The sequence below is a fragment of the Gnatocerus cornutus genome, chromosome 6 (genome assembly GCF_029298725.1).
Source record: "Gnatocerus cornutus isolate USDA-ARS CGAHR chromosome 6, icGnaCorn1.1, whole genome shotgun sequence".
Taxonomy (NCBI): Eukaryota; Metazoa; Arthropoda; class Insecta; order Coleoptera; family Tenebrionidae; genus Gnatocerus; species Gnatocerus cornutus.
The window spans coordinates 7,856,884-7,881,814 of record NC_142238.1 but is presented as its reverse complement, the minus strand read 5'-3'; the positions used below and the strand labels follow the sequence as shown (position 1 = coordinate 7,881,814).

Below are 24,931 nucleotides of genomic sequence, written 5' to 3'. Positions count from 1 at the left end.
TTTAATAGTTCATTAGAAAATATACAGGTAGAAGAAATCATTGACAACACAATAGCATGACATGTAAGTGGTGTGCGCCAGGTCTAATCTCCTTTATGACAGTAGATTGTTGGTGGTATGCTAATGGACACGTTAGTCATCTCTTTGTCAATATGGCTAATGCGTGCCGCAGCGATAGAAAGCGGCCCTAATCAACGGCAATTTCGAACGCTACAAATCTTAAAGGTGGGTGGGTAGTGGATATTAACCTTATTAAATCGTATGCATATAATAGAGTTTCTCACGCAATTCTGATAGTTGAATTAAAGATTTATGGCAATACCTCACTTCAATGCGTTCGTTTACTTCCGTCATAAGATGCCGCTTCAAGTGTTTGATTCAATTTACCTTGATGTGATTATGGCTTTTTTCAACGTAGATCAATCACTGAGACACTAATGGTAAACACCTCAACGGCTTCCTAGAAAAACTCATTTTGCAAAAGCAGACATGTGTTCACACAATGAAGACGACACGTTCTTCAGTAATGATGACTTTATCGCTTGCAAAACAAAGTGAATGTGCATATCATTGAAATTGTAAAAAAATTCAAGAAATTATTATCGTTACTGTACGAGTAAATGACGTCAGGTTTTTTTCGAAGAGGAGGTACAGATGTCAATGTCAACCAAGTGTACGAACGATGGATTTTGTCGTGAAAGGTTAAAACCGTGTGCTGATCATAATCCTCTTTTTGTTATTATTCGAGAAGAACGCATCTTCACTAGGTTTATTATTTACCGTAAAATTTTATTACCGAATTACTCCAAAAACATCAAAATTCCAACACGTAATTGTTTTTTCTCAAGTCTCATTGTCCAATCTTAAATTTGGTCACCCAGTCAATTCAAATTTTCCGCCATCTTTTTACATGAGTTGGCAAGAATAAATTACCAGGCTCCTCGTTTTGTAAAAACTAAATCTGATTAATACGTTGACACATAAGCTTGTGTCATTGCCGTCAATCCATTAGTCTGACGCCCATTGTCTTCCCGTAATGGAAAATGAAGAATTATTACTCGAAGAAAGCGATTACGAGCTCGAATACTCCGAAGACAGCACTTCCGAGTCCGATGTTAATCTAGAGAATCAGTACTACTGCGCAAAGTCTTTAAAGGAAGAGGAGCCTAAAGCATCCCTCGCAGCTTTTCAACACGTTTTGGAGCTCCAAGGAGAGTGTAAATGCATCTGGGGTTTCAAAGCGTTGAAACAAATGGTAAAAATCTATTTCCAATTAAAGAACTACAAAGAAACCATGAGCAAATACAAGGAACTACTCACTTACGTTAACACAGCCGTCACAAAGAACCACGCAGAGAAATCCATCAATTCGATTTTAGACTTCACGTCAACCTCCGATAATATGGAGATGTTGAAAAACTTCTACGAAACAACACTAGAAGCGTTAAGAAACTCAAAAAATGATCGACTCTGGTTTAAAACTAACACGAAACTTGGGAAAGTTTTCCTCGAGAGAGGTGAGTTTAATAAACTTTCATCCATCATCAGACAACTGAAACAGGCTTGCGGTTATTGCGATTCGGAGAGTGATTTGCATAAAGGTACACAACTTTTAGAAGTATACGCTCTTGAAATACAAATGTATACCGAGTTGAAGAACCATCAACATTTGAAGGAGCTGTACGAACGCTCTTTACGAGTGAGATCGGCGATACCACATCCTATTATTATGAGTATCATCAGGGAGTGTGGCGGTAAAATGTATCTAAGGTCAGGCGATTACGAAAAAGCCTACACTGACTTTTTCGAAGCCTTCAAGAATTACGATGAGTCGGGAAATCCGCGCAGATTGGCATGTTTAAAGTACATACTTCTAACGAGTATGCTCATGAAATCAGCAATTGACCCTTTCGACTCCCAGGAAGCGAAACCCTATAAGAACAAATCCGAGATTAAAACCATGACCGATTTAATTGCAGCTTATCAAAACAACGACATGAAGACATTTGAAAAAATTTTCCAGAAAAATAAAGAGACTTTGATGAGAGACCAGTTTATTAAAGAACACATCATCGACTTGTTGAAAAACTTTCGCACCAAAGTACTGCTGCTGCTAATTAAGCCGTATCGTAACATAAAAATTTCGTATATCGGAGAGGAATTGGGGATCAGTGATGAAGAAAGCGAGAATTTGGTCGTATCCTGCATTTTAGACAAAATCATCCCAGGAAAAATTGATCAGATAAACAGAGTCTTGGTTATGAATCCGAAACCGGAGCCTGAAATCTACAAAGCATTGGAATTACTGTCGGATAGGATTGAAAGTTTAAGTTTGTCCTTCCAGTAGTCCTAAACAACATATGGTTTCACTTAGAATAAATATTTTGCTAATTATATCAGGTGTTCTCAGTAAACACCGTTTTTTATTCGCAATTAAAGTTTTAGATGCGTTTTTCTTGAAAATTAGTGTAATTAACATGTTTACAACCCACAAATAAAAAGTAACAATAAATCAAAAAAGCAGAAAAAAAAAATTCAATCACCATTGGATCGAATTACCAAATGAAAAATGCGTGTTAAAATAAGGTTTTCTTCAAAAATAAGCAAGATACTTATCGACCAAAGAAGAACTATGTACCATTTTCAGGTTTAGTCGCAATTATTTTTTTTTTTCGAAAAAATTGAATATTTTTGAATTGATTTTTTTGAATTCCGACAAACATAAGAGCAAATTCTTAGCAAACAAAATACGAGAAAAATTATGATAAAATCCGCATTTTTACGCTTATTGTAGTTTCGGAGATATAAGGCACCGATATTTTCAAACCTTCAAAATTTTGGCCCTCTGGCGACAAACTGAAATTTCAATTGACAATTGAATTATTTGTTGTTGTGTGAGAAAAATTAGCACCGTTTTGGATTAGACATGAAATTCTGCGGTAAATGAGCCGTAATAACGGAAGTTTGCTTCACAACTAAACTAGATATTCATAAAAATAAGTTATCAGATCTTTTTGGGGTTGACTTTTAAGAAACTTTTTTAGGGCAAAAACGACGATTGATCAATCGAAAGAGCACTTTGAGATCTATTAACTGGCTTAATTTCCAGATAGATAAATTAATTAGCTTAAAAGTGTCTATCAAAAAAACAAAAATTAAAATTTTTTATCGTTTAAGTAGATTTTTTTTTCGAAACAAAACGACAATCGAATTTTAGATATCTGAGAGGCGATTCTAATCAACAAAATCGCAAGAAAAACGATGGCGAAGACCTATCTGCGTGGTTTTAGGATATTGTTCATTAAAAATTGCAGAAATAAAAATTAATTATCCAACATTTATTTGTTGTATTTTGTCGTAAATTTTGAGCCCGGGTTTGGAATTTGCGTGAAATTCTGCGTTAAATGAGTATCAATAACTTTGCTAACCGAAATCTCGGCAAAAATATTTACATATTATATTTTTTATATTGAATTTTCTAATCCGGCACAACCGCGCAAACCATATCTTTCAACCTGTCTCCGGAAATATTGAGCACCAAATATTTTCACCTTTTATTTAAAAAAAAACAAAAAATTCCACTTGGTTCTCGGGACATTTTAACTCTACATAGCAATTCCCATAAGCAAATTACGATGAAATCCCCTTAATTGTTATGAGGCTTCATCATGATGGATGTAGAAACGAGGCTAATCTTTTATTACGTGAAAAATGTGTGTACATTTCCCATAAATTCCACATGCCAAAAACGCATTGTATTGAATGTGGGTTATAAACGCATATTTCCGCTTGAATTCTAAATATAAAAAATAATAAGTGTGTGATCAGAAATTAGCATAATAATTAAACTTGAATGCAGCACAATAATTGCCAAGTGTTATGTAGTAGGTTTGTAATTGCATGCAATTGAGGACACTTGTTAAGGTCCATGTAAACGTAAATTTGAAGCGATTTAATGAAAAAAGTCGGTGTCTGCACGCTGCCGACTAATTAAGGTTCATTGCAAAAATAATAACACACTTAGCATTTTTCCATGTGCTTGAAACCGCTGCAATTAGGTATCTCGCTGACCGTGAACCTCAGCGGTATACCGGAACCAAGCAAATTACCGGTTTTCATTCAAAAATCTTTCAAAAAGAAATTCCACTCCTTACCTGTCCCAATTCCAAAAAAAATCCCGAAAATCCTCCGTCGAGTCAAATCACAGATCACTCCGCACAGTGACGACGTCCAAGTGACCCACTACAACTCGAAGATTGGTACAGGTGAACACACGCGATTCGCTGACCAAGAATATCTGTGCAAGACTAACTCGAGTCGCTTTTACCACCACTGACTTACTAACTGCTCTCTCAGTCAAGTGCTTAAGTGCGGCAGGTTGAACCTAACCCACACACATAAACGGTCACAAACACACACGTGAAGATTTTATGCCAATTCGCGGTTAACACACATTCGAAATGAAACGTAAACAATGGGTGATTTATCTTCGGGAACATGTTGAGGTTTTCTTAGAAACTGTTTGCTTTTTAACGGTGGTCGCGGAGGACATCGCATAACGGATCGGCGACGATTTGACTAGTTTTGCCAGATTATTCCGACGTTGTTCCCCAGCAGTCTTTCTTATTTCTTCCGGCTATTTCGCGAAGAAAGCTCCGATACCTGTTACATGCTATAACGCACGCATTAACCCAGCTTAAGGTATTCTACTGCTCCGGATTCTCAAATAACGAATCACAAATTTGGAACACGAAAAAGTGTGCTTACATAATAAAACTATTGAACAACAAATGACAACTTTATTTGTTGCGAAATACAGTAAATATTTGTAAAGATAAAGCCATACTTAGCACGAATACATTTTTAAAATGTCTGTCCAAAGCAGTTCCAAAGAAAACAATAGGAGAATCCGAGAAAAAACATATGCGTTGTGAAAACAGAATAACAGTTAAAACAACGACAAACCAATCAAGCTTACAGAAAAAAGTAGTTTTTCATAAATTGTCCTTACTGAAGAATTGATTTTTACATTCCCAAACGAAAATTTAGATTTTTTACTTCGGCATAAGTATTGCATGTCGTCCGTTTATTTCTATTATTTATCACAGTTCAGCAATCTCTCAATTCTACTTTTTAAAACAAATAATCGGCTTATCAAGACATTTCTTTTGTATTAAAATAATAATACACCATAAAAATAAACAGGCCGCAAACAAATTTAGAAATGAAATGGATTTCTGACCAATTTTAAATCAGTTAAATTTTAACTTTCTGAATGTAAAAGTTCTTGAGTATTAATAATCATTATTTTTAAATTATTACATATTGACAATGAATAAATTTATACAAAATTACAGTATTTAACTTCACTACTACAGAACCGAACAACTTAATCAACAATACAAAATGTGCATGTGATAGGAAATTATTTCTTCATTAGAAAGCCGTTTTTGTAGACCTATTTCGATACCGCAATTCAAATGAAGTTTTTCAAGTATGAAGCTTGTAATGAAAGCCATAAAAGTAGTCACAAAAACGAATTCAAAGATAAATTGATTTCGATAATATTGTCGTGTTAGACATGCTCCTTACCAGAGTTCTTTCCCATTAAGGTTCTTTTAGAAATTAACAAAAATCTCTACGTTTTGAAAATTCAGAAATAACACACTTGTCTTTTTTAAACATTAGTTTGAATTCCCAGTAAAATGTAATTAAAAATCCCCAGGCAATCTAACAAATTAAAATGAGCTTGTTTAATCGTAAGTTCGCAGTCACTGTAGATTACGCAGCTACGTAACGCCATCTTTACATCACTTTGTGACACAATACTTGACTTAAGTAGAAATCCGTAGCCGAGCTGCATTTTTGTTTTTGTAATTCCTGGAGTTTACATTTACCTTAAAAAATCGTCGAAAACCAACGCAAACGTAAATGAAAGAGGTAGGATAGGAATATTTATATGCAAGAGAATAAAAAGGCAAAGTCGTGCTTTGTACTTGCTTTATTTGTTTAAATACCAAACTCAAGGGGATTTCCCAATTTAAGTTGGCATTCTATTTGCTTTAAGAAGTATGAAAAACTAACAAACTGCGCCCGCAAGTACACCCATTTTATAACTTTTTTTTTTTATTAATGACTGATGACGATGAATTATTTCATTAATTATTATTTGTTGATAATTTCGTATGATACACAGACCTATCAGAACTGAACAAAATATTTTACCTTTGTTTTTTTAATTTTTTAAATTTTTTTGCGTTTCTTTATCATAATAATTAAACTATGAATTAATTAAGCCACAAACTGCATTATTTGATAATTGAGTCAATTGAATATGTTACATTGATGAGAATTTCTATGTAAACAACATACAAAGATGGTTACATGTAACGTTTCATAAGGCAAAAGGTCAAATTATACTAGTTTTAATAGGCACTAAAATAAAAGATTATGCTACACACTAACATCTGGTGCAAACAGTGATTGGTTAATTTTTTTTTCTTTTTTTTTTTAATAATAATACCCAAAATACTAACGCACCAATCACGAATGCATAGAAACAAAAACGAAAATGTTGCAACAATTAAAATGAATAACTTTAATCGTTGTATCACTTTCCTCTGAAATATTATTTTTTAATAACAAGTTCACTTTATTACGTACAATCATAACAAACTGGAAGAAAATTAAAGTAAGAAAACAACAAACTAATGAAGTGAACAAGTTATGACGATACGTTTATATAAAATTATTGCAATATTAATTACAACATACAAAAAAATTATGGAAATACAATAAAATTCAACAGCACCTTTTTTTGCAAGTACACTAATTTAGCAGATGGCAAGACTGAAATTAAACTAGTAGAAATTGTTGCTGTGCTTTGTAATGATTGATTTTAAGGTGCGATTGAATATACATTGATGAATGGAAAATATTCACATTTTAGAGCACAACAGAATTTTGATTGGCTGATACATACAAACAGGCACACTACACTCACACAAGAAGGATTTGAAATGATCAAAGAAGCACTTCAAAAAAAATATAAACTGTATCGGATATGCGATGGCTTTTCTCTCATTAAAAAATATCTAAAACTAGACGCTCAATGAAACGCGTCAATCAATTACCAGAAACACAACTCTAAAAACTAACAGTTTTTTCTTTTTTTTTCTTCTTATGTATATAATTGATAAGAAATATATTCGGTTATATCGATTAGAGAGGGGCTCCCGAATCAGAAGAAATAGGTAATATTACAAGACTACGATACTTTGGCTCCAAATGACTATGAATTGCAATCGAAAATTTATGCCACCCTCTCTAATCGTTCTACAAAATAGTAAATAAAACAAAAACGAAAACTAAATATAAACCAGTAATGGTAGTACCCATTTCCAATATTTATAATAGTTACATATTTCGAAAAATACAACTAGGGGAGAGCGGCACATTTTGGCACAAAAACACAAAAAGCGCCGTCCCGAGCAACTACAGGTGTTCAATGCTGCACTTCAAAGAGCTATACTAAAATGCCCTAAACGTTATACATAGATACACATTTTCAACTATATTGTTGGGTTACAATATTAGCGAAAGAAAAGTGGGAAATAAAGATCTGCCGATATGAGCTTTTTAGTACTGGTAAAGCAGATCAAAAAAATCATTTATTCTCTTCCTACTGCTCTGATCTATTTATTACCCTCGATCCCATATAAAATTTAATAACGAAAACAAAATAAAAACAAAACGGACATTTTGAATGAAAACAAACAACAAATTAAACGCGTTTCCGGAAATGGATGAGCCGATCAAAACCATTTTTAACTTTCTTTTGAGCAAAAATTAAACTAAGCGCGGTTTCCGAAAACACACGGTCCAGGGGTAATCTTTTCCGGTTCCATCCGACTTTTTGCTTCCTTTTGCTGGAAGCTGCCTAAAACCTCGTCAAAAATTGTAGGCCCGACAAAAAACATACGAAAAATTTCAGACTGATGGAATAAAATTTTAGCGATGTCCGGCAAGTGATTCTAAACGAGAGCTTTGAAGTCATGCGCGCTCATAATGAATTTGGGTACAAATGAACAAAAACGGGTGTGCTTACCCATAACACCATTCTACCTGCCGAAATCTTCGTTATGTTTAAAATGATTTGGTTTTTGATACACACGTAACAAGTAAAACAAACAATTCGCTAAGTGTAGGTTCAGCTATAAAAAATTGAACTAAAATAAGAACTTCCCCTACATAATATACTTACATAAATAACTGTGTACACGGCGGCCCGCCCAAGACATTTCGCTCAAGTACATGATTAAAATTAACATAAAAAATCAACTGAGGAAAACAAAACAACAAAAGCTTCACCGGTCTTGTGCGGCCGCCCATCTCTATTCACAATTGATTTAATAATTTAATATTAACAATCGATAACACACGAGCGTCACATATTTGTCCGTCACTAGAAAAAGGGAGTTTTTTTATGGACAGGGACAATAGTTAAGACTGCACTGAAATTAATATGGCAGTACCACGTTTTGCGGTGGCGTCGTTACAGTACGCCACTGATCGGCCGTGTGTTACCAAGTGATTTTTGATTGACCTACCCCGTTTACAAGGTGACTGAACGCAATGTAGGTATTGTAGACATCTGTATGAGGCAATCTTCTTCAAGACGAGAAGCAAAACTCCAAGAATCGTCCATTTGAGTTGCCATCAGCGAGTGGCGGCGTTTGCGTTCTTTAGGCAGGAGGAGTTCACTGATATCGCAACTGATCTCCGTCACTGGCAGACTTTCTTGCATGTAGGATTTCTGAATGGTACTTATGTCGGAGAGGAGCTGATCGCCGTCTTGGCTGATGTCCTCGCGAAGTTTGCTGTGCTGCAAAGTCGAAGGAGGTCGGCCCAAGCATGCATGGCATACCTGGAAAATTAAACTAAAGTCTGTTGGACAGACAACTATTTAAAGCTAAAAGGAGCTACAGCGGAAAATATTTTCAGCTTGTAATCTCCCACATAAAACAGATTTTACCACTTGTATAGTTTTCCTATAAAAAAATCTTATTTCATTGTATTTGTGTAGGAAGATAAAGAAAATAAGAGGTAAATAATTAAAAAAGATCCTTACCACTCCGCCGCTCCAAATTTTGCTCATGGTCCCAAACTGCCATCCTAATTCTTTCTTTTCTTTTTCTTGTTTCATTCCGTCTGTGCTCATATTCCAAACCGAAGAATTGTTGTTGCATTTATCGCATGACTGTTGTTGCCAAACGCCTTCCGACAAAACAGCGCTATCTGGTCTTACACAATGTCCAAGAATATCACCGAGAGAATGATCCGTGTTCGTGGCCAAGGTCTTATACGATGCCGCCTTTTGTAGAGTGCGCCGTTCTTTTGTAAGTTCTCGATCTAAGTTGATAGCCTCAACTTCGGCATCCACGTCTTCCGTCTGACAGCCTTTATCGTTCTGACACACAAGATATTTCAGTACAAACTCCATGTTGGTGGGTCCGTTCTTCACCTTGTATTCGCAGTACTTTTTTCTCATGCTGTAATCATTTTCCATGTACATCGCGCCGCTTTCGGTCCTGCGGTAGTTGATTTTATCCCAGCTGTTTGAAACGATAAAAGTGGCGCCATCTGCGTACTCTCCATGAATGTAATCTAGTTTCTCGTTGATTGGGCGAAAATGGCTGTGGATCGAAGTGAGCAAATCGTCTTTTTCTTTCTCAAGATCGATAGTTTTGAGAGATGTATCGCGCCTGATGCCCGAACCGATGACTTTCGAGAACGGCGTGAAAGATGAGCGATTCTTCGGAAACACTTCAGCGAAAGCGCTGCCTTCTTTGTCGTGGTTCAACTTGATGAGACTCACGGCAAAAGAATTAACGATGTATTCGTCCTCGAAGCAACCGCTGTCCTCCGACCATCGTCCACTGGGCAAATCCCAAACGTTTCTTTTGGCGGCTTCAAACATCGAGCGTTCAGGAAGTGAAGCAAATTCGCCACCAGCGACCCAATTATTGTTATTGTTATTATTGTGAATAGTAATGGAACTGAACTGAAGATCAAGTACTGAGTCAGAACCAAAAGTAGTGTAGTTATCAAAAACTGTGTCCTCTTCCATGGCCGCCTCGTTCGTCCAAATCGAACTTGTAATGTTGGTGCCACATTGGATAAACCCTCTCCGTCCGGTATCTCTCATGTTCGCCAAATTCATCATTTCAACAGTAACATCGTGAGGAGTGGGCGAGTCTTCAAGCAACTCCGAAATATCCACGGGCAAATCGTCGTACAAATTCGCCTCTTCACTCATATTCCAATCTAAACTGGAATCGTCCGACTTGGGGGCTGTCTCAGTACGCGACTTCTTGGAGCTTGTCCAATCGCAGTCGCTTTGGCGAACCGTTTCCTTCTTGTTATTATTGTTGTGGCGGCCAGAAAAATAAGCGCCGAACCGCTGCTTGCTCGCTGTTCTGTTAGCTTTCATTGTGTCTTCGTACGAACGGTTTTGTTTGCGGTTATTGGCTACGGGCTTCTTCTTAGGCGACGGTATCCACTTGGGTATCAATGAAATCAGTTTGGAGGGAGAGGCTGATGTGTTGCGATTAAGCGGAGGGAAAGCGGCGTAATAGCGTTTAGCCAACTCTTGGGGGGAAACTTGTTGGAGCTCCGGATTCGCTTTTTTTGTGGGCGGATCGGTGTGGTGCACGTCACTCTTTATTTCATTTAGCTTATCGCATAACTCGTCAATAAGAGACTCTATTCCGCAAGTCTGAAAAACACAAAAATACGAATAAATACGTACACAAACTAATAACGCAAGAGGTTTCCTACAACTGTTTTTTTACAAACAATTCGTTGAGAAAACATTACAAAAAAGCAAGCGAAACAAAAATTTAGTAGTGCTTAGTAGAAACAAAAACTAGCGGGGTGTTAATTAACGACATGGATAATTCTTCAAATGTATGAAATCGCCTATTATGTAACTCCGATAAGATAATTTTAATTTTGTTTTGTCACATTTGCGGAGACAAAACTAGTTGAAGAATTACCCATATTGAATGCGGTTATAGTTGAAGCCCTTGGATGAAAAACCCACCAATTTCGTAAAACGTCTACTTACTCGTTAAACTTTTACCAAAATGAGAATACCCACATTTCGTCAAATGTAGATGTTTCCCACCATAAAATTTAATTTCACCATTTAAACAATACTCAAATAAGAATGAAGTAAAAGCGAGTTTAGAATTTCCACCAAAAACTTCAATAACCATCACTGCATTTAAGCATGTAAGTTCACCAAAATTTATACAAAAATTAGTAAACATACTTGTTCAGAGGCAGACATCAAACACTCTACTGCAGCAGATCGTTTGAGCTTCTCAGCATCAGCTTGTGCATATTTCCACCAATCAGCTGAGCGACGAAAGCGCTTACGACTTCCACCCGATCGTCTCACTTCCTGTTAATGAACCTAACTAATTTTTTCCTATGGTTTAAATCTGATCTTACCTTTTTCAAGTGAGAGAAGTGTAGATCTTCATCAGAATAAATGATATCTACGGTATCGCTGTGCAAAAGGCTAAGTATGTAACGAGTATATACTACAGCGTCTATTCCACGAGCTTCCAACTGTTCCTCGAGCCAATCAGAAACTGCCGTTGGCATGGACACAAGTTGTGGATACTTCATAATATGCTGAAAATGACGATAATTAAGTTACAACATAATGCCGCAAAAGTTTCAGGAGTGTAGGTTAAAGACTTTGAAATGCGCACTATATTGAAAATATTTTGCATTCCCTTTCGTCTTTAAAAACAAACAAAAGTGTGTTGAACCTCCATCAAAAACCCGTAAGATGTTAATTACTATAATACATAATATGTAATTTACAGAAATGACATTACCGATATTCTTAGTGGTTTAACGCGTTGTTTTTATTTTATGACCAAATACTTCACGAACATTTACTAGTAATTTCGTCTCTTGATTACTAACTCTTACTTAATCACTTTTTATTGGTCATAACTTACAGATTCACGACAAAACTATTTATGATAACAATCCATATCTAAGCAATCTGTAATACTAATTTCCAGGAAATGTTTTGAGGCTTAAGATAAAGTTAGATAATGTTACTAGTTTTCCCCCTAAGTAATAACATGCAAGAATCCCACAAAATATCGTTAGAAGAAAATAAAAAGAAAATAATTATAGTTATCAGTAGGATAACTTTTATGAAGCTAAGTAGAAAGACTTATCCATGATAAGAAACATACTCTTCTCAAAACCATTAAGGTGGTGTCATTAAGACGCTCATTATTGAAGTCGTTATGGATTTTTTTTTATACTTCAACCCTCAACTCACAACGACAGATATATTGAGCCAAACATTTTTTTATTTCTCTAGAAACTCCAACTCTAAAGTTTTTCTATATTTAGCTCGTTGACACTGTACAGTGCATTTTCTATTTATGCTTAGAATTTGAGTAACACATAAAAATAGACAATAACAGTAATAAAAACAAATAAATAAACACAATTGTAAAGTTTAAAGAAACAGTTCTGAAACCTCAATAATAATCAAGACGAACATGGTAAAAAGATACATAATAAATAAATCCTCAAAAATACCAGTGACGTCAATGAAATATTGTGATTAAAAGTAATTTTACAACACCGAACAAAGCAATTCTGACCTTGAAGTACATATGTACAACATTTCTTTTGCAATGATCGATCAATATCAGTCGCGTCCCATGCATGTGTAAACTTATCTGAAGCTCATGACAAAAGAAATTATGGGTATTCTACAAATTAACATGAATCACAATCACATTATCTACCTGAAATAACCCAGAAAAAAACTCGTAATTTGTGTGGTACTATTTTAGTTCAGGGGATCCACCTATGTCTTTATCTATAAAAAATTATTGATGAACATTATCTACGAATGACACGTTGAAATAAAAAGTGTTCTTAGAATTGTTTGTGTACTGTAAAATGACAAGTAATTTTTGACGATTTTTTACATTTCGTTCTTAAAAAGTTTAAACTCTCAGTACATCCTTAAATTTTAAATCTACTACGCCAAAGTGGAATTTTAAATGTTTTGTTGCACATTCGGTCCGGAGATCTAAGGTCACTAAATAGAGAGAAATTTTTATGACCAATTTTCACCTTCACTATTAATGTATACTGTAAAGATGTCGAGAAAAGTGAAGGAACATAGGAACGTGAAGAAGAAGTAAGAAACTAGACTAGTGGAGAAAAATAAGAAAAAAATAAATACAATTTTGAAACTGGGATAACTGAAGAAAAGTTGAACAAAGTAGAAAAAAGGAAGAACGCAAAGTTGCTAAAATTGTTAAAAAACCTCAACAAAATAATAGAGAATTAGGCCTTAAACTCACTAAAGACTTAATACAGGGTGTTTTTGGAATACTTGGAAATTTTTTTTTGTGCTATTCCAGAAGGAGTATTGAAGTATGAAAAACCAATTTTTAGGTCAAAAACTGACAAAGTATAATTAACCCCAATCCACGAACTTTCTACATCACTGGCACCTGGAATGGCTTGTTTCCTAAGCAACCAGCAACTTGAGTTTCTTAACTTTTAAAATCAGTGGCACACAAGCAAATTTATTAAAATTTTTGTGTAATTTTAACTTGAAAACAAGAAGACTTTTACTAAAACTTTTTTCTCTTAATAGGCTCAAATTGTGTCATGGTATTTTTTAGATGAATTTTTAAAACACCCTGTATAGGTTGAAACAACAGATAAGGGAAAAAAAATTAAAGATCAGAACGTTAAAAAACGTAATCCAATTGGTCGCAAAAGAAAACTTTATTCGATAAGAACACCTCTTGGAAATGCAAAAAACAATCGAGAAAGCTCTACAAAAGTATATTGAATTTATTGCTTACAACCGTACATTGATCTACTCGCCCTTTTGTAATTGAAAAGTTATTGAAAATCGTTACAAGCTTTGAAATCCGTGGGTTTGTTAGTTCTCTTGGTAAAAATTATCACTTTCCTTCCTTAAAACGCTCAAAATAATTAGCGTAATTTGATTGTTAAGATTGCGACTGTCAAATTACTGTCGAGCACCAGATAACTGAACCTTTTCCAAGGTCTGCTTTGAGTACTCAATGAGTCTTTAAGTCAATAACCTCCTGTTTTACACTACGCCATCAAAACTTGGGTTTTTTGGAACATGCCGATATATGAAATTCGAGGTCAACAAGAACATGGGAATTACAAAAATGCATTATCCGGGAGGGTAGATTACATTCGATAATGCAGCCGGTCACATACGTCTGCTATTGTATCAATTCAAGGTTGTTTACAGAAGATAATTCGATCCGATTAACGAGCAACTGGAATGCAGGAAGGACAAGTTTCCCAGTTTTCTCATTCACGTGATATATCAAACTGAAAATAAATGAAACTGTGGGCGTTTCAAGCAATGTCATTGTCATTACCATCACCACAAAGCAAAAAAACAGAACGTATAAATCAAATCTGCGGCTTCCCATACACATTTTTCTACGGTTTTAGAAGGACAAGGACACAAAGGAGTGTAGGCATAAATTTATTACTTACTTTATAAAAAATAATGATGATGAGCCATGCAGCAGTTGAGTGGTTCACGTGAGGTTTGTGTCTCAATTTGCTGGGGGCGTACAGAGAGTCCGAAACGCTCCTCTTTGGGACGCATCGTAAAATTATAAGGTGAAAACAGCAACGAAATCCATAACGAAATCAAAATAGAAAAAATGCGAAACAAGCCAACATCAAAAACAATCGTTAGTAAAAGATTTCTTCGTTGATTCACTGCAGAACTTGAGTTCTTGTACCCCCCATTGTGAACCTGCAACAGCCAAACATCAATTTTCCCTCCAGAACAATGTCACTAATAGTCGGTTCAAAGGACTCGGGAGTTTAAAAATAGCGCATACAAGGACAAATGAACCCGGCGGTTGTCGTCTCGCCCAGATGATAGTGCATTTTCACGAACCGAAATAAAACAATTTCCACCGACGTCAAAAAGACACGTGCCCATCTCTAACGGAAATGCGCCCTTGTGGCAGAAAGCCCGCCATTGTCGCGCTGTCATTCCTGACATTCCAAGAACAGAAAAAAACGCAAAGAACACTCCGAGACGCACAAATCACGGTCATTGTTCTTGTGCTTTATCTGACGTTGAGAAAAACCCGACATCGCCACAATCACGTTGGCTTGGTCTCCCAAGAAAAATAATGGCGAAATTTCGCGAAACGTCAAAGCGAAGGCCACTACGCCAAAATCCAATTACAGAAGTTTTCGCGTTTTTACAACCCCTAAAAGAGGATGCGATGAGTACAGTGGTGAAATAACGCGTTTCCCATCGCGAATCATGAAAAATCGCCATTGAATTGCACAACAAACGCAGTTATTTCGTTGCGTGGAATGGAGCGCGTGACTCGCGAAAATTCACCATCCACAACATGAAAGAAGTTAATTGTTATTGTTAGACCTACCTTAAAGTACGGGGTTGATGTTAAAACGTGAAATTTCTTCAACACACCCCACAGTTTAACAAAACATGGCAGCTAGGCACAATGGCCAGTGCCAATCAGGAGGGATCCCGCTCAAACTGCGCACGGGCAAATGTGGCAGAGAGATGTGCGCGTGTCCGATACGAGTTAATTTTATTGACTTTCCTCCGGAAGGTTTCAATATTTGATTTTAAAATTGTGCATTTCGATCGTAATGCACGCATCAGGTCATATTATTATCTGCATTATTCAAATCATGGATATAAATAGACAGACGTCTGAGTCTTAAAACAAAAGATGATCAACTCTTATACGGGGCGTCTACTGTATTCAGTTGAGAGAACTCTAAAGTGTGTCAATTATTTGTGTTCAATTCTCACTTTTTCTTCTTAATTAGTTACAGTTGAGGATGATATGAGGATACATTGATCTTTTGACGCGAATTTGTAATATCTTTGACCTGGAATTCATACAACTGCGTCGATGGCGCGGGGCGCATTATAAACAAAGCGCTTTTATATGAATATCAACAAACAAAAATTTGTTTTAAGGTTGCGACACAACAAATATCATTTTAGTGTGTAGATAAAAATGTGAGCAAAATTTTATATTTAGATGCTTCGGTTTATTTGAATTTAAACTCATGTTATGTAAAACTCGTGAGTGGTCGTAGTGGTTTTATTTGTCCTGATAAAGAGACAAAAGGTCTATTTTTCTATTTAATTAAACGTTTACGTATTTAAGTACTCGGGACTATAATAATTAAGCTCTTTTAATTTCATATATTTTACTAGATTATTAGCAGAAAAAAAAGAGTGTGGGTTTAAAAAATAACCAAAAAGATTTGTTTACATTGTTTCCTATCAAAGAAAAGGTTTTTAGTAGTTTTTATTCATTTTAATGCAAGATTGAAAAGGACTAATTACACTAAAACCGGAGAATGAGAAAAAAGGAAAAAGTATTTCAGTGATGAATTAAAAAGAAGAATGCGATAAACCAGCTGAAGTAATGGAAAATAATGAAACAAAAAACAGGAAGCAATAATTAATTATTCTAGCAACAGCAAACGTGTAAGAAAAATATACTAAATGTTACTCCGGTCGGTATTTTATTTAAGACAAATGTCTAAAACAAGTTTGTTAAAAAAAACACTTGAGAATAGCTACGTATTTTTAATTGTTTTATGAAAATTCTTTTTTAAGAAGTACGGCTTTAGTAGGAATACTAAAAACTTAACAACCATGAACTTAATGTCATAAATTATTAAAGAAACAAGAAAATAAATAAATAAAAAATCCACAAAATATTGTAAGTTCTGAGTTTATTTTATTAATTTATTCATTTTTATAACTACTTAAACAAATATAGGCCACCCATTATACACCTCGGCGTTTTGGTAGCATTACAATTTTCCTAACTTCATTACCTAAACTAGGGTCATAAATTTACTGCAGTTGGTACTCAAACGTCATCGAGTGATGTCATTTTTTTCTATCCACTGTCTTGGAAAATTTTTATGTGAATTTATCTGTTCATGGTTAATAACCGAAAAAACGCCGTAAACGTAAATGTTCACTTCATTAACTACAATTAATGGCATTTAATAGTAACTCTAACAAGAATTGATAAGCTGTCAAGTACATTTTCGAAAATATAAAAACTTCACGATGCACGTTTTTCTCCGGCCTCACACGTTAAAAGGATCCTCCACTTTATTAAGGGGTGAGTAAACAACACACGTAAATAGTCAAATCGACGAAAATTGAACGAATTATGTAACATTATCAATCATGTTGTAATTTTTAGGGTTACAAGATTCAAACATTAGATTGAAGTGTGTGGGTGTTGGAAATGATCGAATATACAAAAACAGTTGTAATCATCCAAGACGTTTACTGTCAGTAAGTAATCCAAAACTGATTACGGATTTTGAACACAGATCATGGGGTGCTCATACTTGGAGCAACAGTAGTCATAATTTCCAACAACAAACTAGGAATTTCTCACTGTCATCTATAAACTTTGAGAAAGAACCGCTAAAACCGTCGTCAAAAGTTGAGGTCACTGTTGAGGAATTGAAGAAACAAAGGGAAGCTATAGCTTCCACAGAAATGGTGCAGAAGCCCCCAGAGAAAAAAAGTATAAAACAAAGAGTTGTTGATGAATTAGTCCATTATTACCACGGTTTTCGTCTCCTGTTTATTGACGTAAAAATTTCTGCAATGTTGGTCTGGAGAGTACTCAATGGAAAAACGTTAACACGACGGGAATACCGTCTCCTTACAAGAACAGTGGGTGACATGTTCAGATTATTACCATTTTCAGTTTTTATCATCGTCCCATTTATGGAGTTTTTATTGCCTGTCTTTTTAAAACTATTCCCAGGAATGTTACCATCAACATTCCAAACAGCTACTGAGAAAGAAAACAAAATCAAACAGAACCTAAAAGTCAAAATAGATATGGCAAAGTTCCTTCAAGAGACTTTGGATGACATGGCGGTACAACACACGGATCATAAGTCCACTCGCGCCAAGGAATTTTCAGAATGGTTTCAGAAGATTCGAACATCAGGTGAACATAACCTTAAAATGCTTAATCATCGGTCAATAATATTGCCAGCAATTGCGTAATAAAAATAGATTTTGCAAGGTCACTAGTTGTCACTAGGGTCTCCGGAAAATTGCGATTTTCAAAATGTCCAGAAATTATACAACAAGTGGCTTTACATTTCTCACATGATAGGAAAATTATGAAAGTCAATGCGCGTGTTGTTTGTAATTATCTAAACATCTTATCAGGGTCTGAACTTGACCTTTGTATCCCAGACGGAAAGTGAATCCAGTCGAATCCGTTTTTAAGTAATTGTTGGCAGATTTTAGGAAACCGACAGTACCTGTCTCTTTGTGTTTATTCAATTCATTGATAGGAAAATTATAATACAATACTCGTTTTCTATTATCATTACGAGCAAAATATTTACCTAAACAAAATCATGTCAACAAGCAAGGCCACAATTTATGGAGACAAAAAGCTGAAACGTGTTGCTATCCAGAAATTGTACGCAATATCTGTAAAGTGCAATCCTGTGACTTCAGGATATTCCAATTCACACAAAGCGAAAGAATAAAAAAAAACATCGAATGATGTTTTTCCTTTATTATAAAATTGATGCGACTTCGTTATCGCATATAAAATATAACAGAAAAACAAGGGGAATTAAAATTAATTGATCGCCAATGTTTAAATGATGTAATGCTTCTGTTTTCCTGTTTTCAGTATTTTTTTGTCACAGTTCAAAAGTTCAGTGTGTTACATAATCTGTCGTCATGATACATTTCTTACGCATTTTTTGTTTGTCGTTTAGATTGCAGAATGAATTCTACTCGACCAACAGATACATCCTAGAAACAAGATAAACTTAAATTTCATTTTACTAAAATTTGATTTAATCTAGAAGGTTATTGTGGAGGCTAAACTTCTAGTCCAGATAAACAAAATCTACCATTATTCCCTCTGTGTCACACTGATAACACGTATTTTATTGCCTTTACATTTTTAACGTACTACACATGACACATCACAATGTTACATAAACAGAGTGCATCAACGTTTTAAATCTTTCTTGTTTGACTTCCTTTTTCACCCATTGACCTTCATCTTGCGCTTATCTAAAAAACTGCAAGCAATTATGTAACTTTTAAATTTCCTTTTCCAGGCGAGCAAGTTTCCAACGAAGAAATAATGAAGTTCTCGAAAGTCTTCGAAGATGAAATCACCCTCGACTCTCTTTCAAGGAGCCAGTTAATCGCTTTATGTCGCGTCCTCGAAGTCCAAACTTTAGGGACCAACAATTTCCTTCGCTTCCAGTTGCGAATGAAGCTCCGATCGTTGGCAGCTGATGATAAGATGATCCAGAAAGAAGGTGTGAACTCGTTGAGTTTAGGAGAAGTTCAGCAAGCATGTCGTGCACGCGGAATGAGAGCTTATGGTTTAACCGAAGAACGACTTAGAACGCAACTGACACAGTGGCTCGATTTGAGTCTAAATGAGAGAGTTCCACCTTCGCTGTTACTCCTGTCGAGAGCTTTGATGTTGCCTGAAACTATTCCGACTAGTGATAGGCTCAAAGCTACTATTTCTGCACTTCCAGAAACGATTATGACGCAAACTAAAGCTGCGATTGGAGAGAAAGAAGGTAAAATTGATAACAAGGTTAAATTGGAGGTGTTGAGAGAAGAGGAGAGGAAGGTGAAGGAAGAGAGACAAGAGCGTAAAGAAGAGGAGAAGAAGAAACTTGAATTGGAGGTGAAAGCGAAAGAGAAAGAAATGCTCATTGATAAAGCACCTGTGATGACTGCAACATCGACACCGATACTTGAGGATACTGCCACTAGGATAAGTGTGGAGAAATTGGAGAAAGTGGAAAAGAAAGATAAGAAAGAAGAACCTTTGGGAGCGAAAGACTTCGAAATGCTTGAAGACGCTATCGAATCTGTTGCTACTGAGAAGAAGATACTTCTCGAGAAAGGTGAACTAGAAGAATTGAAAGAACAGCTGGCGGATTACCAAGAAGACGTCGAAAATCTAAACAAAGCAGTGGCGTCTTCACCTAAACCAGAAATCCGAGAAAGCAAAGCTGCTCAAAGATTGTTCAAGAGCGTCAACAAGATGATCAACAAATTAGACTCTCGCCTCGTTGACCTGCAACGGAAAGAACAGCAGCTCAAGAAAGACTTGGAAGTTGAAGCAACCGATCAAGCTAAAGAAGAGTTGCTGAAAATAGACGATATCATCGCCGCGATTCGGCGATTCAAAGGAGTTTCGGACGAATCACGAATCGATCAGATCGTTTGTGTCTTAAAAAAAATTGATGATGACCGTGATGGTTCAATCAAAGTTGAGGATGTACTGAAAGTCATCGAGATCATCGGAAAAGAAAATGTTAACTTGAGCGACAAACAAATGGATGAATTGATGGAGTTACTAGATAAAGAAGAAATTTTGGAAGTTGAAGATAAGATCGAGAAAGCTCTCCAAAAGGATAAAGAAGGAAAAGTTGACGCGAAAAAGGACACGGTGAAAGGCAATGATCCACAAAAACCGAAGTTTGAAGCGAAATCGACGATAATCGCACCACCTGTTAACAGTATTGATAAAACGAAACCAACAGATAGTTCCAAAATGCTTTAGTTAAATTAATTATAGACAATTTTTGTTACCAGTTTTCTTTAAATTATTTTTAATATACCTCCGGAATTATACAATAGTACCTCTGTACATGAAATAAATTACTTAATTATTGTGGGAGCTTTGAATGTTGATAGTTTATTTATTTTCATATTATACTGACAACAGTGTTAACGTGTACAAACGAATTTTTCTAAAAGAAACATTTAAAAATTTCGAGAGCTGTACATATTTATGATGGTCGAATCACGTAATAAGCACTTAAAAATAAACAATTTTTTTATAAAATGTTGAAACGAAATAAAGTATTTATTCAATTTTGTGGATTTATTTCACCTTTGACTGTATGTTGTAAAAATAGTCGTTGGTGTGGAGTAACAACTCAAACTTTGGACTTCGAACTTGCTGTTGAAACACGTGCGGCCTATTTTAAATTTGCGCTAACCCGCTTTACCTACTGGAAAAAACTATTTCGCTTCGGCTCAGTTTTTACTTTGAACGTGGTCGTTACGTAATATACGTTTTTGTTCAGGAAGTTGGAATTGGGAATAATGACAACAAATTTAATAAACATTTTCTTATTCAAACCTATAATCTTACATAATATACATAGTACAAAAAAAATCATGCCTCTGTTAGAGGCAAAGGAAACATATTCGTTACTGTACAAAAGACTATTCTACTGTACAATCAATGACTGCAAAAGCAAAATAAATTATAATCTTTTACATCATATTGAAACAATTTACATATAGGACATTATAAAAATGAACATTGAAAATAAATTTACATATTCAAAACCGTGGAGATTTTGAGACCTACAATAAGAAGTTTAAGTGGGATAATTGTTATCATCGTTGTAAACACAAAATCGAGATCATTTGGTTCAGCTCTGCCTAAAATAATCGTAATTGGCACTTTGAATGAAATAGCACTTTTTATAAAATTTTGTTTTTAATCGATTTCAACATTTGAAAAGATGCTGCAAATATGAATCACTACCTAATAAGTAACTATTCTGAACATTACAAACCCACAAAGAATACTGAATAGCGAGTTTTTAAAAAGTTTCGGTAGTTAAAAATACCATTTTTATCAACAGGCACAGTATACAAGTGACAAAAATAACCACTGGTACTTTGAAACAACATTGATATATAGTCCCTGGGGACGCCAAGTAGTCAACAAGTGAGTGTAATAGGCTAATTACAACCGGTGACTCTCGAGCCACTAGTCACTACTAACAGGAAGATAAACCGTGCATATTCAGCATTTCATCCAACTAAAGTCAATGTACATATATGTACATAGAACAGCTCACGTGCATAGGGCATCGTTTATACACAGAAAAATGTGCCGACTGAAACACATTTCATATCACACAAGAAGTAATTTACAAAGATTCGCGATTCATAAGCGTCTACTATCACAAATTCAGGCGGTTTCAGAGGAGTCGATCGCCGGACTTCGTTGTCCATCGGCCCCGCTGCCGCCGTTCCTGTCCGACGACTCCTCTTTTTTACACAAGTGCCTGTTTAACACCGCACTGATACACGAAAGAGCGTCTTTGACCGCGTGATAAATAATATTTTTAATTTGTAACTTGTCCTCATGGTTCGTGTGAGTGTCTGTCAAGTCCCGAAACTCTTGCGTCAAATGGAAACAATGAGACACGTTTTCGGGCGAAACAAAGTCTTCAGCGACTTTAATGCAGTTGTGAAGGTTGCGCACCTGATGAGGTGCTCCAGCGGGGATGAAGACCGCATCTCCTAAGCACTGCACAATCGCGTAGCCTTCGACGCCGTATTCCTTATACAACCTCTCTCTGAGAGGACCGTCCAAGTAGCAGCTTTGGTCGTGAATGGGATCGTGGTGAGGCTCCAAACGTCCCCCTTTCTCTACCACAACTTTGTTCAACAAATCGCGGATTTTATCGGCGTCACGCGCGTTGTAAATGTGCCACAAGGCTCCTGGTAGCTCGCCTTTATCACGCACCCGTCGCCGAGTCAAAATATCGCAGCCGGCTTCGTCGATCGCTCTAAACGCCTCTTTAATATGCTCGTCAGTATCTCCGTCTTTGGGTATCCCCACATACACCATCACATTGACAGCATCAGATATGTCCAGATGAAGATTCGTCGTGCCCTTTGAAGGGTGTAGTGCAGATCCGTAAGCGTTGTACATCTTTGGACCGAGATCAGGGCGAACAAAACAATCCGGCAAACGGCTCGCGAGATTCAATCGACCGGTTCGGTGAGTATACTCTGACAACGGCAGGACTTTCATCAAGTCGGAGAAACGACTAGGAAGCATTTCGGCAAAGTCTTCGCCTGGTGGCCAGTCTTTTAATTTGAGCAACATAGGATTGCCTCTATCGTCCTTCAGACGTTTGGAGAAGTGATCGAAGCCTTCCCAGAACTTGCGCATAGGTTGATTAGGAACCAAATTTCCAGTCATGCAATTGATTAGGTCGTTCTTTTCATCACCAAAGTCACGGGCGAAGGCGTCGGGATGCCACAAATCCTTGTTTAGGCTACGAGTTACGTCTGAAACGATCACTGGCTGCCCTCGTTTCCACTGATCCTATAAAAAAAAAACAAGAATAATTTATTAGAAATCCTTCACGAAGATCATGTTCTATTACATTTAGTTTTTTCTTAAACAAACTGCAAACTCACCTGGAATATTTTGTTGTTCTCCTTATGCAGGGAGTCGCTCAGTCTTAACAATTTACCATCGCACAGCCAACTATGGGGGACATCTGGATATAACATTTTGCTTTCGGTCAGGGTCATAATCCTAATAGGTAACGGTGCTCGTCCTTTCGACTGCCAATTGTACCTCCTCAAAAAGTGTTTCAGTTCAGGCTTAAGATCGGAAGTAACCTCCGTCGTTTTCGGTACACTGTCTTCAATCACACTTGAAATAACTTCATCCAAAGTGTCGATTTTCGTGCTGAGTTTCTTATTGTTCTTCTGAGTAGAAACAGGAGAACCGGCTCTGCTACCGTTAGGTTTATGGGATGGCCGAATCAGCAACTCTCTCAAAGTAGAGAAACTTCCTTCATCCGAATCGCTCGTGCTGTTATCTTCGTTCTTCTTGTCTTCATTCGACAATGCCACATCGGCCAACCAAGACAGAGGTGAAGTTTTCTCATCCTTGATTACAACTCCATTGGGTGTACTTTTAGTGTCGTTCTCTTCCTTAATTTCTTTCTTAATTCCATTCACTTTGCTTTCCAAGATTTTCTTGACAATTTCTTTGTAATGGAGATTGTTGGGTTTCTGAACGACTTCTTTACTGGCTGGACACGCGCAATATTGCTCGATGTTCCACAGTTCACGCATTTCGTGCACCAACTTGCCTAATTGAGATAAAGAGTCTCCGGCGATGATTTGAGTCAGCATCAGCTTTTCCTGTTCATGTGCCTGTCGATTCGTGCACAAAAGCCAGGAAAACTCGTCGCGGTCCTTACCCGGCTCACCCCATATTTTTATAGAGCCATTTTTGCGACTCTGTAAAAAAATTAATATTTGTAAAAACACAAATACAAATCTAAAGAATTTTATAAATTATGACCATAGCCTACGTTAACATAAAAACTATTAAAGTGGACAACTACAGAAATAGATAATTACATAATTATTATGCAATGCTGCATTGTGTATTTATGTTATGATCTGTATCGCGTTTTAAATTGTATAGGCATTAGTAGCTATGAGTAGAAACATTTTTATACGCAATACGAATGTTTGATTAATTCTGCCGCGAGCGGTGATTCCAATCAATATTATTATTTTGTTAACAAGTACTCACCTTGTAGCAATCCAAACAAACAACAAATCCGCATTTCCCGCAGGCCCAATGGAAGTTAAAGAGAGTAGTTTCGCAAACGTCACACATTTCACGTACTCCCTGAACGACACGTTTCCATGCCACTGTCTTATCTATTAAGAAAAACAATTAAAATAAAAATTTACCAATTAATTTGAAAACTTACCATCTGATAGGTACTCGGCATGAGCCTCCTTCTCCTGAACAAATAAATCACAGAAATGGTCCCCGACTTGTTTTAAGATGAACCTTGAAGTTTCCAAATCCAAGTCGGATGGTGGTGACTCGGGGTTGGGCAGCCACAATTTTAGGTCATCCTAAAACAATTAAATTAAATTGAAATTAATTACGCTGTTAAGTTA

The 24,931-nt window shown here is 36.2% G+C and overlaps 4 protein-coding genes and 1 pseudogene across 9 annotated transcripts in view; 2 read left to right on the top strand and 3 right to left on the bottom strand.

The window, feature by feature from the left end:
* The window catches only part of LOC148172592 (leucine zipper putative tumor suppressor 2 homolog), a 35,977-nt gene extending 31,589 nt beyond the window's left edge, over nt 1-4,388 (bottom strand). Inside the window, exon 1 of the mRNA XM_088038765.1 lies at nt 4,155-4,388. The gene's annotated coding sequence lies outside the window, so the exon portion shown is untranslated. The remainder of the gene's footprint in view (nt 1-4,154) is intronic.
* LOC148172593 (COP9 signalosome complex subunit 2 pseudogene) lies at nt 958-2,391 on the top strand (annotated as a pseudogene).
* A 1,595-nt stretch (nt 4,389-5,983) lies between the features above and the next one.
* On the bottom strand, nt 5,984-15,676 carry LOC148172591 (uncharacterized). 3 transcript variants are annotated; one of them, XM_088038233.1, is made up of 6 exons: nt 15,528-15,675; nt 14,611-14,878; nt 11,518-11,703; nt 11,336-11,467; nt 9,131-10,777; nt 5,984-8,926 (listed from the first exon to the last, which is right to left on the bottom strand). In XM_088038233.1, exons 3-6 carry the CDS (start codon nt 11,695-11,697, stop codon nt 8,615-8,617), a joined length of 2,271 nt encoding a protein of 756 aa, XP_087894359.1. In that variant the 5' UTR covers nt 11,698-11,703; nt 14,611-14,878; nt 15,528-15,675; the 3' UTR covers nt 5,984-8,614. The 3 variants fall into 3 exon arrangements, with proteins under 3 accessions (XP_087894359.1, XP_087894361.1, XP_087894360.1); XM_088038234.1 differs by having other exon boundaries at nt 8,665-8,939; nt 15,528-15,676; XM_088038235.1 differs by lacking the exon at nt 11,336-11,467 and having other exon boundaries at nt 15,528-15,676.
* Nucleotides 15,677-16,998: 1,322 nt separating this feature from the next.
* Nucleotides 16,999-20,849, top strand: Letm1 (Leucine zipper and EF-hand containing transmembrane protein 1). The gene is made up of 3 exons (XM_088039194.1): nt 16,999-17,267; nt 17,352-18,119; nt 19,264-20,849. The coding sequence occupies exons 1-3, from the start codon at nt 17,213-17,215 to the stop codon at nt 20,736-20,738; spliced, it is 2,298 nt and encodes a 765-aa protein (XP_087895320.1). The 5' UTR covers nt 16,999-17,212; the 3' UTR covers nt 20,739-20,849.
* A 448-nt stretch (nt 20,850-21,297) lies between these two features.
* The window catches only part of Kdm3 (Lysine demethylase 3), an 84,052-nt gene continuing 80,418 nt past the window's right edge, over nt 21,298-24,931 (bottom strand). For all 4 annotated transcript variants that reach the window (XM_088038869.1, XM_088038871.1, XM_088038870.1 and 1 more), the window contains exons 13-16: nt 24,736-24,886; nt 24,552-24,682; nt 23,414-24,250; nt 21,298-23,318 (exon numbers count right to left, since the gene is read on the bottom strand). In XM_088038869.1, coding sequence (XP_087894995.1) covers nt 22,170-23,318; nt 23,414-24,250; nt 24,552-24,682; nt 24,736-24,886 — 2,268 coding nt within the window. In that variant the 3' untranslated portion in view covers nt 21,298-22,169. The remainder of the gene's footprint in view (nt 23,319-23,413; nt 24,251-24,551; nt 24,683-24,735; nt 24,887-24,931) is intronic.